Here is a 15,367-nt window from a genome sequence, read left to right as displayed (position 1 = left end):
TAAACCTCAGTCATGATTATCAGCTGAGTGCTCTTGACGGGGTATAGAAGCCTCTGCCCTTAATGTTTGATAATTATTGTCACTGGCGTACTCATGGAGAGGTGGTGGTCCCCGATATTGGGAAGAAAGAAAGGCCGGGGGAAGCATTTTTTTTAAAGGGAAAAAGAAAGAATTAGAGACTTCTTTTGTTTACCCCCATCAACTTTCTTTTGTAATAACTATATTGGTTCTATCATGTAGATTAAATGGCCTTTTATGGTCTTTTGAGGGTCTATCTTTAGTTTAAACAAAATATATCTAAACCTTTGAAATGATCGAGTATATATCAGATCCGAGGAGTTTCCCCCGTATAATAGGGGCAGAGTGTAACGCTTTCTATCCTCGTTACATAGGAGAGGAGAGAAGAGGTGAAGAGTGCCTTTAAATGCATTATTTTCTTCTTGGGGGGGGGGGGAACTTGACTGTAAAATGCAAATTTAAGTCCGTCCCCCCCCCCCCCTCCTCTTGATTCAATAGATTAACACCCTAGTCGCATGCATTGCATTCTTGGCGCATAAGAAATGCTTTAATTCTTCCTTGCTCAGCATCCTCCATTTGGGGGGGGGGGAGGGCGGGGGCTCACTAAGTTGCGCCACTGACTACTTTTTACCTCTGACAACTTTTACCACTCAGAAAAAAAAATCCAGCTGGAGGTCTTGAAATTAGACTAATCATAAGGTGTTTTGAAAATTCCGCGGTCTGTACGAAAGTCAAAACTGGTGCTAACAATTTTCTTCGTTTAATCATTAAAAAATAGTCGAAATCTTGTTTTTAAAAGTTTCCGTTGATGGAAAAAGATAATCTTAGCAACTTCCTATCATACAGTCATTAGAATGGATGGAGAAAACGTGTTTGGTCAGCTAAGACGGATCGCAAGGAACGTTCAAAATGAGAGCGCTCTCGCTCAGGAGCGAATGAGTAGGCCAATTGCACTCCGTACCAGCGGCGACTCTGCCCGCCCAGTGCTGCGACGAATGCAGGCTGATGCACACAATGTGAAGGTATGATGGGGAGCCATAGTTTTTAGAGCTGTGTCGGCGCACCTAACATTTGACTCGAAATTGACAAGGATTTTCTGTTATGTCCCTGAAATGAGTAATCTGGTGTTATTCTTTATATTCTAGAGAGTAATTGTGCAAAAGATCTCAGCTAAATTGGAGCAAGATTCAAGAATATGTCATGAACTTGATGAAGTCGAAGAACAATGTAATTTTCAATTCAGTTTCACAAGAAATAAAGTAGCAGCCGGCAGCCTTCATTCATCATGTTCATGCCTGACATGGCTGTCACTTTTCAGTCATAAATTGTAACAATATAATTCACCAGTACCGCAATTTATTAGGAGTCTCTTGATCAGTTGATGGTCTTCATTTTTATAGTTCTGTTTTATGACATTTAATCTGGTCAGCCCGGTTTTGATTGCATTGAATGCTTTGCTCGACGTGAAACGGGCTTCTCCGCTACATGGCGTGCGTGTGCAGTGATTTGACATGGCAAAAACGAAGGTTATTTATAGTTGCATTAATTCTGTTCTCTCATTCATTTTACACAGTTCAGGGTTTTTATGTGAAATAAAGCATCTTGAGGTGTGTGAAACGTAGATAGTCTATAGACCCTATGGCTTTATCAAATTTTACTTTTTTTCAATACAAGACAAAATTCTATGTTGCATATTTATGTTTTATATTGTGCATGCAGATATGTAGTCACTGTGCATTTGTGTGTGTTCTAGTCATACACACTACACAGGATGTACAATTGTACATGTACTTTAGCCCAATTCAATGAAGTAATAAAGAATTTTTAAGTTAATGAAATGTTATCTTAAATATTACAACGGGGTAACAGCACTTAATGTTTTTACACCTAACAGTCTTTAAAATGATTTTTTTTTCTTCTAAATTTCTCTCCCTCCCCAATCGTTTTCCTTGCCTATGTACATGTAGCTTGCCGCAGGAGATGCACACTCTAGTCTACCTTCATCCGTGGAGTTCAGCAAAGTTCTTGAGTCTTGCAGTCAGCTTTGTGATGCATACAGGTCAAAGGTCAACCTGCTTGAAGGGTTTCTACAGCAATATGGCTACCAACCACAGCCCGTTAAAGTCAAAGGTATTGAAACAATGGACAAGAGCTACTTAAATTTATTAGAATTTGTGCATGTTGAATGTTTGATTTAAAACATGAGGTGTGGCAATGGGTCCTAAATCTAGACTGATCATTAAACTGCACACATGCTGAATAAATATAGGTATAAGTCACAGTACTAATTTTGAATAACTAAGTCTAAGTGACAGGAATACCATTACCAGTATCATTTTCATGGGCATCACTATCAACCAAACAGTAATGTATGCATCATCCTGGATTCAAATTCTAAATCAATCAAGTTAAACAAAATATATACATTGTGTAGATATTGCCTTTTGAATACTGAAACTACTCTATCTTCATTGTTTTTGTCAGTTTTCTCAGCAATTCTACTTTAGAATATAGAACCATGGTAGCTAAATATTGTGGATTGACTATTAAACAGGAAAATTATTTCAGTTTCTAAGCATTATCCTACCTGTTTCTAATACCTAGCTAGTAGAATATTGATAATTTTTGCATATCATTGGATTCGTTGGTTTGGGATGGTACATTGTACATGTTGTAATAAAATCCATGAATATCACCCTGCATTCATGTTTATTTCCAGGGGTTCCTGTCAATAGTATCATCAAGAAAGAAGCAAGGGCAAATGAAACACAACATCCTAAAGGAGAACAGCTCCTTACCTCCACATATGATGCTGAGGAAATGAAAGAAAATGTGTAAGGCATTCATGTTTCTAAAACAGAATGCGTTAACTCTCATTACTGTTGAACAGAAATTTTCATGTGCATGAGTTTTCACAAATTTTGTGTAGAAAATTTCTTGTTTCACAGTATCTGCATTGTAAAAACAATTTGTTGTTCTCAGAAGCTCATTTGAGATGTCCTAGCACCTATAGTGAAAATTAGATGTCCTCATGAATTATTTTGATTTATTGAAGTTTTCCTGATCTGCAGTGAAATCTCTCACACCAGTTAGAACCACATCAGACCAACAATAGACCAACTAAAAAAGTGGTATTACAATCAGACTATTACTTAGGGGATTGCAATCACTTCTGGTTGTTATTTTCCCACATGGAGCCCTTTCGTTTTGAGGGAAGTTCTAAATAAGTCTTGTCTTTTAAATGCTGTTAGAATTTAACCTTTTCATTTTTTGACCTGCAAATGGGACATAGTACCTCCAAATCGAATAGCCAAGAAAAGAGAAGAGGTCTCTTTGGAGTAGGTCTATGCTTAGAGTCAGTTTGGCAGTGTGACTGAGATATCATGTTGAATCTTATTTACTCCTAGATTGTCGGTCTGTTGACCAAAAACTGATTTTGAAAGTTAATGAAATTCACATTTATTTGACTATTCTTGTACTGCACCTGCTAGACCAACAACCCCCACCAACAAGCCTGACCTGGGGTCATCATGGAAAGGAGGGACCCCCAGACTGGAAGACTTTGGATTGAGCAGGGGTTTCTTGGAACAGATGACAAGGAGCAAGCACCAGAGCCACCAACAACCTCAAGAAGCAACCGAGAAGCCTCAGCCAAAAGCTGTTGCCAAACTCAAGTAAGTTGGGACCTAATATGTATGAGGAAGGACTAATTTTATTCATCAGGGCCCCGTCTAACAAAGAGTTGAAATCAATCGCAACTCTTTTTAAGACAGGACCCAGGTGTCCATTAAATGTGAGTGGGGTAAAATCAGCACATAAGAAGTTTTTCAAGATTAAGACTTAACATGATTGCCTGAAACATGTTATTTATTATATATTTTTTATTTATATTCATGGTGATACTCCATGGTTTGTCTGCCTTTTCGTACATCTTAATCTAAGGTTAAACCAACTATTAGAATAATCCTTATTGCTAAAGTGTTGTTATTTATCGATATTGCAGCACCATATTTAATAATTCGTCAAATGTAGATTTTACAACTTAAATGTAGTTTACCAAACAACTCTTTCATGCAAATGATATCAACATTTATATCTTTAAAAGCTGTGGTTAAAATGAGATAAATAAAATGAATAAATCTGAATTACTGATTTAAGAAAAAAAAAGATTATTTTTTAATTCAGCTTTGATAACTATTTATTGATTGAAGAAAATGTAAGTTGTTTAGAATGAGGTTTATAGGGAACTGTAAGCTTCATAAACGTGTATACTTTGCATATTTTCTATCAAATTCCAGTCCCACTACGCCAGCCAAGAAACCGGATGTTGTTTTACCGGTTGCTGGTGGCACTCCTAAACTTGAAGACTTTGGTCTCAGCTCCAATTTTCTTGATAGCGTCTCCAAGAACAAGCTTCGGAATCAGCACAGAGTTGAGTCAACGCAAGAGGGCACTCATTTAAACTCCACATACAACAAAAGGTACATGTATGTATTAATCATTATAGTGAAGCAAACCAAAACATTGAAAAATGTAGTAGGTTGTTCATTTTCTTCTATTATTTGAAGAGGAGGATACAGAAATGTGAAGCAGATTATTCCTGCATAACTCCATTTTGTTGAGGCAATAATTAATATTTAAAAAAAAAAAAATCCATGCTATGGTGTGTTCAACTAGTTGGTAGGTGAGTACATGAGATTAGGACTCGATGCTGCTTGTTTTATAACATTGTATCAGATACTGGCATTTCATCAGAGATGTTTGAAAAGTTTCATTCACTCTTCATTATGATAAAGTTAATTGCCGTATTTCATTTTTTCACTAATGTATATAAAATTAATTTGTTTTGAAATGGCTCATATTCAAGACATTTTTAAATTGACAGATGTAGCTTCAAAATGTGGTATTGTTGTTTTCAAACATTATTGAAAGTTGAGAGGAGAATCTTTTCCTCTTGTCTTTATTGCCATCCTGTTTCTTGAATGCCACTGTTTTAGTGTTAGATATTTTATATTTGTTCTTGAATTCCTAGGCAAATGGAGATGGCCCAAACCACCATGTTTGCCCCCTCCCAGGCCTCCACCTGCCCCTTCACCCCTGTAGGGGTCACCACCACCCCTTCAGCCCGGGTCACTGTGACCCCTGGTATGTTTGGGGGCAGTGAGCTACCGGACGAGACCCCCACCAAGTTTATAGGTAACAAACAAAAAAGTATTGCAAGTTGAAATAACAACCCACATATATGTCATAGTCAGTAGCAAAGTGCGTCTGAAATGTAAAATCAATTACGGGCTGTCAAAGGGTGAAGTTGAAAAAGTATGTTGGCATTATCAGGCCTGTTAGCGTTGAAACTTGAAAGTAACAAAGTACCAGTACAAAAAAAATGCAAAATGGGTAGCCAGGCAAGTTTGAACAATCTCTTGAACTTGATATTTATAATTATACCTTACACATAACCCTCATCTAAGCTGTTTGGATGAGTAGATTAATTGTTCCGTGAAACGGAAGTATTTTGGGGCTAGAAAGGTGCGTTTTTGCTCTTTTAAGATTCTGAAAGTGGTATAATTTGTGAACAACATCCTTGTCTCAGTTATGATAATAATAATACACAACATTTATTAGGCACTTAATACGGGTGTTTCTAAGCCCACCAATGTCTAACTAAAAATCACCAACCAAAACTTATAAGTCAGTTCAGTTCAGTTCAGTTTATTGAATTCCATCTTTAAAAACATTTTTACAAAGTAAAAACATGCAATTTCATGTAAAATATAATACATAAATTGGGATAGCATATACATGTGAAATGAATTAATACAAAACAGAATAAGGCACAGCTGTAAAGAAACCAAGAAAAGGTTTTGTCTGGACAGCTTCCTATCAAATTAGATATAATAAATATAGTAAGAAAACAAGTAGCAAAGTAAAGTTTCGGATAGTATCATCCAGAAATTGCATAACAACCGGCACAAACCCAGTACGTGAAATACAACAAAAATCAGAAGATAGCAAGGGGAAGAAGAACGAGAGAGAGAGAGTGAGAGAGAGAGAGAGGGGGGTAACAAGCTAAATAAATACATTCAGTGAGAGTCATGCGCAATCAAGAAACTTTTGAGATTACGTTTAAAACTGTTGTAAAATGAGATTGAAGTTATATTAGTTGGAAGCAAGTTCCAAATTTCAGGTGCATGATGTCTGCAAGAATATGATGCAAAATTTGTATTAACACACCATCGATGATATTTCTTCTTATTTCTAGTATTATAGTTATGTATTGTACTGTTTGTTATAAACATATCGGATAAGTTTTTAGGAAGCAGACTTTTTTCATTCTTAAATATAAGTATTGCACACAAATATTCATTTAACTGGTAAACATTCAAAATATTAAGTTGTTTAAAAGTGGTTTTGAATGAGATTGATAATGAGATAGCGTTATATTTCTAAACACACAAAATATAAATCTGTTCTTTATTCAATAAATCATGCATATATATAATAATAAAAATAAAAATGAGATAAAAAATAAAGTCAAACATAAGATCAAACAAACAAGGAATAAGATGGTGTGCACCTCCTTTGACCGACTCACAACTGCAGAATATCATTCATGAATTAAAAAGGTGCGTTTTCAGCAAGGACTTAAACTGGTCAAGAGAATGAGTTTTTTTAATATGCGTTGGTAATTTATCCAAAGGGTAGGGGCATTCACTAAAAAAAGCTTGATCGCCATATTTTGTAACAGTACGAGGTCCAAGGGTTAACTGCAAGGTTGATGATGATTGAAGAATTTCAAGAGGTCTTAAAGAACTAGAAGATCGAAAGGAAATCAAATCTGAAAGGTATTTAGGGGCTTGGCCATGGAGAATTTTGTATGTCAGAAGAAGAACTTGAACTTGAGAAGGTTGAGTTATGGGAAGAGGTGAAAAATTATTTGTGAGCTTTATCATTCTTATTATGCAAGTGTGGAAGAACATCAGATAAGACATGTTCCCTGAAAAGCATGGCTCTTCAAATGCCTTCATATTCTAAATATGTCATGTAACATCGTAAAACTCCGGGGTAGGATTTTTATGCCACGTGTTCGTGTAGTCCCATATACATCTTTCTGTGTACAGTGTTTGCAACTTTACCAAGACTTGGCCAAATTTCTTATCATTTTGATGATTCCAGAACTTTGCAATACACACAAATTCTTATATGCTAGATGATCAACCTTTTCTGGTTGATTCCACACCGTTTCTTTCACAATGCAATCGCATTACCAGAACTCAACTTCATCTTTAAATGTTATACGATGGTGTATGGGAAGCCAATGAAGAGAACGCAATATTGGGGTTATGTCCTCATGCATATCCATTATAAAAGTTTATATTCTTAGGCCAGGCAACCATATTATGATCACATATAAGGTTGGAACATGACAAGCTGTAGAACAATCACCGTCTTCATCTATGTATTATTAAAGTTAGGTGAACTTTTAAGATATACATGTAAGTCATTACTTCCGCATTTCAAATTTCTGAAAAATCCTCTCATTACTGTGTCTTTTGTTTTGTTTTTCTTCGCACAGACCTAAACAGTGCTATGCCCCGCTCTCATGCTGCACCGGAGGATGACTTTGGCGGATCCCAAGGAGCGAAGAAGTCTCTGCATTATGAACCATCCAGCAAGAAGGGCACTACATCTTTCTTGGACTCCATTTCAAGTGACCTAGCGGAGGTGATAGCACAATATAGATACTCTAGCTGAAGAAATTGTGCGTTGCACACAATTCAGCCTGAACAAAACATACATAAGAAGTCATGCTTTCATTTTCTCGAGTTCTAAAATTTGCACTTGTCGATCTTAGCGCGAAATTTGTGAAAATTAATGTACTTCAAATATTTCTACTTTTACAGTAGTTTTAATCTGTGCTATCATCAAAGTCATGTATTGTTTTCACGTTGGCCTGCATTTATATCATTTTTTACTCAACTTGATTGAATGCATTATTGCAGACAGATGTTGTTGGTACCTGTCATGAATGAAGAAAAGACTACATTGGAGATTTATAGCAGATAGCTGGTGTAATTGAAGTCCTTTCACTTGAAGGTATTGTGTCGGATCTTGAATAATACTCTTTGTTATGATTCGACTTTTCAGAATGAAGATCAGTTTGGGACTCCTCAACCTCCGGAGCTGACAGCCAGATGGGAATTCACCTCCATCCAGGCGCCCCTGCCAAGCCAACCAGAGTTCACTATGAGTTCAGATAAGCCCCCCAACAAACTTGACATGTTTCCCAGTCTGGGGTATCAGACCGATACCCCTCCCACCCCAGAAATGACTGCTAAGTGGAATATCAGGTAAGGTGGATTCTTGTGTTTATTAATTAATTCGTCTTTACTGTAAACAATTATTATTCAAATAAAGAATGAACATAAATAACCCTGTACCTAGGTTTACAAATGAAATTTTGATTTCCTCATGCAGGGTAACATAAGTAGTACATAGTAATGTATGGGTAAAAACGGATAAAGACATAGACATACCTGCCAACCACCCCGATTTAGGCGGAGTTCCTCCGCATTTTTCATACCAACTCCGAATTCCGAGTGCATGCCTCAAAACTCCGATTTTTTTTAATTTTAAAATATTTTTAAAACAAATGACTGTTGCATAAGACTAAAGCATAACACAGCACTGATAACCAGATCACGCCGACATCCGCGCTCGCGCTCATAGAAGATATTGCATAGTAACTGCATGCGTATAGCCCACGTGCATAAACACTGTATACATTGGCGTGTTTTCTTCAATGCTTGTGCGATGACTGCGATTGTGGAAGCTTGTTATTTACCGGACTTCCTCAGATTTATTTTGGATTACTACTACTATATTCTTCTTCTTCATTGATTTCTCCATTTTTGAAGGACAAAATGGGTAAGACTCGTGCTGTTCATAATCAGAAGTATAAGAAAGAATACGGGAAACAATTTCCAGTTGCAGAATCAGCACTCGGACTTCAACACGCATTTTGCATTGTGTGTTCGGCCGACTTCAGTATCAACCATGGGGGAATGAATGATTCAGAAACACATGAACTCGGAGAAACATAAAGCTTTCAGCGAAATTAAGGACAAGGCTCGTCCAATTTCAACCTTGTACATCAGCTGGATTGGTTGGTTTCAGTAGCCAGTAATTCTGAATCTTTCTACCTTTGCAAAATAGGGCTCCTAACTGAGGTGGGTAGTGAAACATGGAGTTTTGTGAGTGTTCACATTTTGATATTTCAAAAATTGTTTATGTGTGGGGCGAAAAGGTTGAAGGAAAAGGCCCATTTGCACCATTAAAATGGAGAGAAAAAAAAAATAGACCCTAAAGTCCTGTGTACCCCAATCCTTCGGTGGTTCGCGACCTCGTAGTCCATCCAGAAAAATTTACTCCTAATTTCTCTTGCCTCAGGTTGGCAGGTATGCATAGATTCATGTTAATATACTTACTTGGTAAGAACTATATATTTCAAACATGCCAAATAAAACAAATAGTTAAAAGCCTGTCTCAGAAATAATTGACCTAAAGAGATAAAGAAAATAGCTACAATAATTATGGTGTTGTATTTTTACAGGATATTAATATATGTAAGATTCGAAGGTTAAATAGTGTAATAAGTTATTGATTATTTTGGTATTGTGGATCGACCATTTTATCCCTGTATACCCAGGACTAAACATTAGTGGTGCCTTGTTATCATTGTCTACATAGAGATGGCCACCTGGTAGTTACAAATCCTGTAAATGATATAACCATCTTTAATATAGAGCAGCATATCTACAGCCAGAATGACTGTGACTTTTGTAAATGCCTCAAGCATCCTGTTTGGATGTACTTTGGATGTCAATCTACCCTCAACAATTGCTGTGGTAGACAAAGGAACATCCCTTCACTGCTATTATGTAAAAATAAGTAGCACAGGTAAATATGCATGTGACACCTGCTCTACACATTTTTACATAATAGCGGTGAAGGGATGTTCCTTTGTCTACCACAGCAATTGTTGAGGGTAGATTGAGGAACTGTATATTTTGTCCGCTTTCTTTGTAATAATAATAATAATAATACATATGATTTATAAGGCGCCAAATCCACTTGACAGTCAAATGCTCAAGACGCAGCTTGTGCAAAAGATGAAATACATACATGATACATTCATACAAAGTGCGATAGGAAAGGTACAGACATGAAAGGTAATGGTAATCAATTATAAGCTAAATTAAACAGATATTTCTTAAGATCGTTTTTTAACACTTCAGCAGAACTGCTATTCTTAACCCATTGAGGGAGAGTATTCCATAACGAAGGCCCAGCATGTCCGTCATGTTCATAGTGTATATTGCAGGCTTGTGCAATTCCTTCAGATTTGTCAGATGTTTTTCTCAGGAATGCACTCACATCCCTCTTCTTCTTGCCTCTCCCTCTCACCATCAGAACCACATCCAAGGCTCCAGGCTCCCTCCCACCAGCGGAACCCCCTTTCGTAATGGAAGAACCCATCCGCCTGACCTCTCACGAACCCAAGCAGACACCAGAGGAACCGCAGCGTCTGTACGTGGAGAAGGCTGCACCTTCTCTCCAGGATATGCCGGAGACACCTCCTGGACTCCCTGGAAAACTTGGCGACTCCAAGTCGTTTGATTTCTCCAGGTTTATGGCAGATGAGATGCCAAAGACCCCTGAGCTCACTGTCTCTTACCCCAGGTTTGTTATGCATATGAAGTCATACCTGCCAACCCTTCCAATTACAATTTTCTGGATTTTTCAGACCTGTTCTGATTCTGATTTGTCAAAATTCTGATTTTTTTTTTTTTTTTTTTTTTTTTTTTGGGGGGGGGGGGATGCTAAAGCCAAATTAAGATTTTTTTATCATGTGTCACGATGTAAGAGGTCACATATTGCGTTCGTTAAATGGCTGCATGATCAAGCAGCGAATTTGTATTTGCTTCTTGGTACAGATTTACTGCGTATTGCCAGTAATATACTGCCGCTGCAAGTGCGATATCTCATTTACTTATTTTCAAATATTGGCAGGTATGTGATGTGAAGAAAATGTCCTTAATAGCTGCCAATCGTTCATAGTTTGGGGGAATGGGTTCTATTTTATAAATCTTTCATTTCTTTTTAACCAAGTTGTAAAGAATTGTAGAGATGGACTATTTGTATTTCACAATTATTCATGCCGATGCATTTTTGCTATCTTTGATTATTTCCAGATATGTTGATCCAAGCACGAAACCCACAAGTGTGCCAAAGCCAGTCGTAGACAGCGTCCCTCAGAAACCTTCAGCCAGTCTTCATTCTGGAATCCCCCGCATGGTGAAAGTGGAAGAATCCAAGCCTGTGGAGTAAGTATCACTAATTCAAATAATGTTAAAAAGATATTAAAGAGGAATGTGAAAATCAGGAGTTACAGGGAAATTCCATGCAATGTAATATGTCTCTTTTCAACATATTTCATTCAAAAAGTGAAGAATTACTTGATGTGACCATTGAATAATGGTGCTTTCTGGTATACATTTCAGTCATAGCAAGAGATTTTTCACTCATAAGATGAAATATATGGATAAATGTGATCACCCTAAAAAGATTGAAGGAAGAGTGCTAATAGATGAATAGGCATAACCGAAAGTAAACAGCTGAATAAAACATAGGGAAGGTGAATATTTATAAAGAAAAAATAAAAATAATTGCTAAATCAACTTTGAAGACAACATATCTTGACACTTATTTCTTTTGACAAGAGATTTGCATTCTGGCACTCCATTTCAAATTGCCACAGAGAAGTATCACTTCACATTATCCCCCACTTATATTTTTTTACCACACATATTTATGGAGAGCGATGCTAAAACAGTAGGTAACATAAACGTTTGATGTGGTGTTTTATTAGGAAGAAACTTTTCTTGCAATTGGTTTATGAGAAGGATTTAAGAATAGTAGAAGTAGTAGTAGTAGTACATGTAGTATCAGTATATCAAGGAAGATGATTTAGTGAAATATCCTTGACAGATTTATAGGTATTCATTATTACTATGTTTCTTGTTTAATAAAATGATTCTTCCTTTTTAACAGCATCTCCTATGTTACCATGGTGACGGAAGAGGAGTTCTCCAAGCAATCTGCTCACATGAGGAGAATCCTTCCTCTAAACCTTGTCAACGAGACTGTCTCCTGCATCAATACTATTCTCAACATCAAACACAAACAAGGTATGTTTTTCAGTGATTCAGTACTGGAGGTTCAAGGGGGAGTCCACCCTGATATTTAGTTTGTTTGAATAGAAGTAAACAAAAATGAGAGCACAGGGGAGTGTTTCACAAGTCTAAGATCGACTTTAAGTTGGACTTAACTATGACAGGCCATTCATGCCACTGGTTGCTCTCACTATTGGTCTCTCGATTATGATCTTTAGATAACATTTTTTCCTTCAATAATGAATTATCAAAAAATGTAAATTCTGTAGATTTGTGACCATGATTTGTACGTCCCTTGAGAGACCATTGCCAGTATAAATGGTGAGAAAAAATTGTGGCATAATGGGCTGCCAATCTTAGTCTTTGTGAAATGCCCCCCCCCCCCCCAGATCAGTGAAAGTTTGAGCAAAACCTGATTAGAGAAAAGAAAGTTGGGATTTTTTGAAGGTGCGATCAATCAAACACAATTGGCAACTTTATGGCGTATCTTGTGAGGTCCTCTACAATTTGCTCTATATAGAAAATGTCATGAACTTTCATTTTCATTGTTATTGATGATGGAATCTTTCATACAGGGGTCGTATAGAAGCATATTTGCAATAATTGTGTTTAGGGTGCATGTATAATTGAATTTTGTTTTAAAGGGAATATAGACTTTTCTGATTTTCTTTTAGTACAGATCGAATGGGAGGGGACCTTGCGAGATACATCTCAGAGCTGCTAATTTGTGGCTGATTGATCACAATTAAAAAAATGTTTTACCTTCTTATTTGTAATCAGATTATGCTCTACTTTTCACTGACCTGTTCTCTCATATGTTTTCGCTTCTATTTAAACAGACTTAATACCAGGGTGGACTTTCCCTTTAAGGGTTATTTGTAGGGTTACAATACATGTAGTGTTTGGTCCAGAGTTGAAATTGGGAATTTGGTTAGTGTAGGTAAATGACCGCAGAGCGATTGCTGTCAGAGCATGTTTTAATAAGGGAGATGTTAGGTTGTAATACATCTCTCTGTGTCATTCAAATCATTTCTTTCTGAAAAAAGAGAATCTGTGCTTTACATACTTGAAGGAGACGAAACAATGAGTGAACCAATCTTAGTGTGTAAAAAATAGATAATTCTCAGAATTAGAGATCTGCATATTCGGGAGATGCTAGAATTGCTGAGCAAAATGTTATATAAAATTGCATATTTTTATAGAAATATTTGTTTTTTTCTCTCAATCATGTTATCTCCATGATTCAATTCATGTCACATTGAAATCACCAGTTTAAAAAAAAAAAGGTATTTTATTTTATATAAAGTGGTTCACATGCTTTACAGTATAATGTGTATGGCATCATGTTACAGATAGATGAAGAAAATAGAGTCTAATGCTTTTTATTGTTATTATATTTTCTCTCCCGACCAGGCGAGGGCGTTTACCTGACGGACGACGATGTCCAGGTGATCAGCCTGGGTCCAAAGTCTAAGGCCATGCTGCTCTTCTTCATTACCGTCAAGCGACTCTCAAGCGGGAAGAGACCAGGCACATCCGAAGTAGCATATTTCCCAGTCTCATATTAAGGGGATGAAGAAAGACCCAAAGCAAGCAAGAAAGAAAATGAACGAAAGATATGTAGAATTCATGAAAATGTTACTAATTATAGAAGAGAGTAAAAGTAGAATATTCTCATCATTTTACCATAATGTTTGCCATTGGAAAGAGATCTTACTTTCAAAGTTTCATTCAAAAGTGTGAATGTGTTCATTTTATACAAGAAAATCCCATAGTATTAAAAAAGTTGATTATTAAGAAACATTTCTTTTGAATAATTTCATCCCTTCTATATTTTGATTTTGTAAGATGTGTAGTTTACTTGTACTAAATTGTACTTATTCACAATCCTCTCACTCACCTAATGTCCATTTTCATAGTTACAACTTGTTATTAACAGCAATTTCTTTGGTCACTTGGTCGGCATAATGTACAATATTTGTTAAATTATATATAAAGTTAATATATAAAACTTTAATGATGTTTGGGGTTTTTAAAACTTGCAATGGGTCATGTGAGTATTTAGGATTTTTTTTGGGACATTTCAATGTAAATTTCATTTTTTTTAAATACCGGTACATTAAAAACGTTTAATATTACATGTAATTCTTCATTTTTTGAGAGGCATTACTTTATTTCTTAAGTCTCATAATTCATGTAAATGGAGATAAAAAAATAAATGTCATGATCTAGCTTTGACATGGACTTTTATTTATTAACTGACTTTAAATAACTGTGGATTATTGACAGGAAGCACTTGGCAGTAGAACAGATAAACCAAGCATTAGTGAAGAATTCATTGCAAATAAGAATGTAATTCTTTTCTATGCTAAGTAGTAATAATTATATACTTGCAAGTAATTAAGCCAACTGTAATATCCATTTGCTACAAAGAAATAAAGAAGAGGGATTACAAGTTTGAAATTAGAATAAACCCCATATTAAAATGTACACAAGCCGTCAATGTAAACAGTTATGCAACTGTGTTATTCATCTGCTCTATGATTTATTTATTCATTATTTTTTTTGTCTTGTCTGTAAAAAAAAAACCCTATCATGTTCCTACTAAGTAGATGTTGTTTTGTTTGATGTGTGCATTCGTTTGGTTAAATTAATATTATTTGTAATCTGTATATTGAAATACTATGACTTTTTGAAACAAAGATACATGCTCTAAATATCACACAGGGAGTAATGATAGAAAAAGGAATAATAAACAAAAATTAGTTATAAATGAAAGAAAATATGTTGTATAATTCAAAATTAGTACAGTGACATAATACATATAATGATATCATACTCCAATGTAAATAATAACAAAAAGAAATCAGAAATAATAATACATGTTAATGTACAAAAATATGTCGTCGATTGTGTTTTATTTTATTTCATTTTTTTCTTCTTCAAATTAATTTATTCATCTTTTTGTATTCATGGGAAATCAATATCATGCCTAATCTCTTTCTACCACTTCTAGAACCACACTGACTCACTATACTGTACAATAATTTTAACATTCACTTCATATATATATGTGGTTCATATTTTAGTATAACACGCTCGGAAGTGAATATATC

General features: G+C 35.8%; 1 protein-coding gene across 1 annotated transcript; it reads left to right on the top strand.

Annotated features, from left to right (window-relative positions):
- The first annotated feature begins 722 nt into the window (after positions 1–722).
- Positions 723–14,761, top strand: LOC100893881. Its single transcript, XM_030994229.1, has 12 exons — positions 723–1,040; positions 1,986–2,148; positions 2,738–2,852; positions 3,510–3,692; positions 4,317–4,499; positions 5,051–5,214; positions 7,592–7,740; positions 8,164–8,366; positions 10,489–10,758; positions 11,271–11,402; positions 12,130–12,266; positions 13,665–14,761. The coding sequence occupies exons 1-12, from the start codon at positions 873–875 to the stop codon at positions 13,817–13,819; spliced, it is 2,022 nt and encodes a 673-aa protein (XP_030850089.1). The 5' UTR covers positions 723–872; the 3' UTR covers positions 13,820–14,761.
- Positions 14,762–15,367: the final 606 nt, after the last annotated feature.

The sequence above is a fragment of the Strongylocentrotus purpuratus genome, unplaced genomic scaffold (assembly GCF_000002235.5).
Source record: "Strongylocentrotus purpuratus isolate Spur 01 unplaced genomic scaffold, Spur_5.0 spur5_scaffold_21, whole genome shotgun sequence".
NCBI classification, from domain to species: domain Eukaryota; kingdom Metazoa; phylum Echinodermata; class Echinoidea; order Camarodonta; family Strongylocentrotidae; genus Strongylocentrotus; species Strongylocentrotus purpuratus.
The sequence above is the reverse complement of the archived record's forward strand: the minus strand, read 5'-3'. Positions and strand labels throughout refer to the sequence as shown.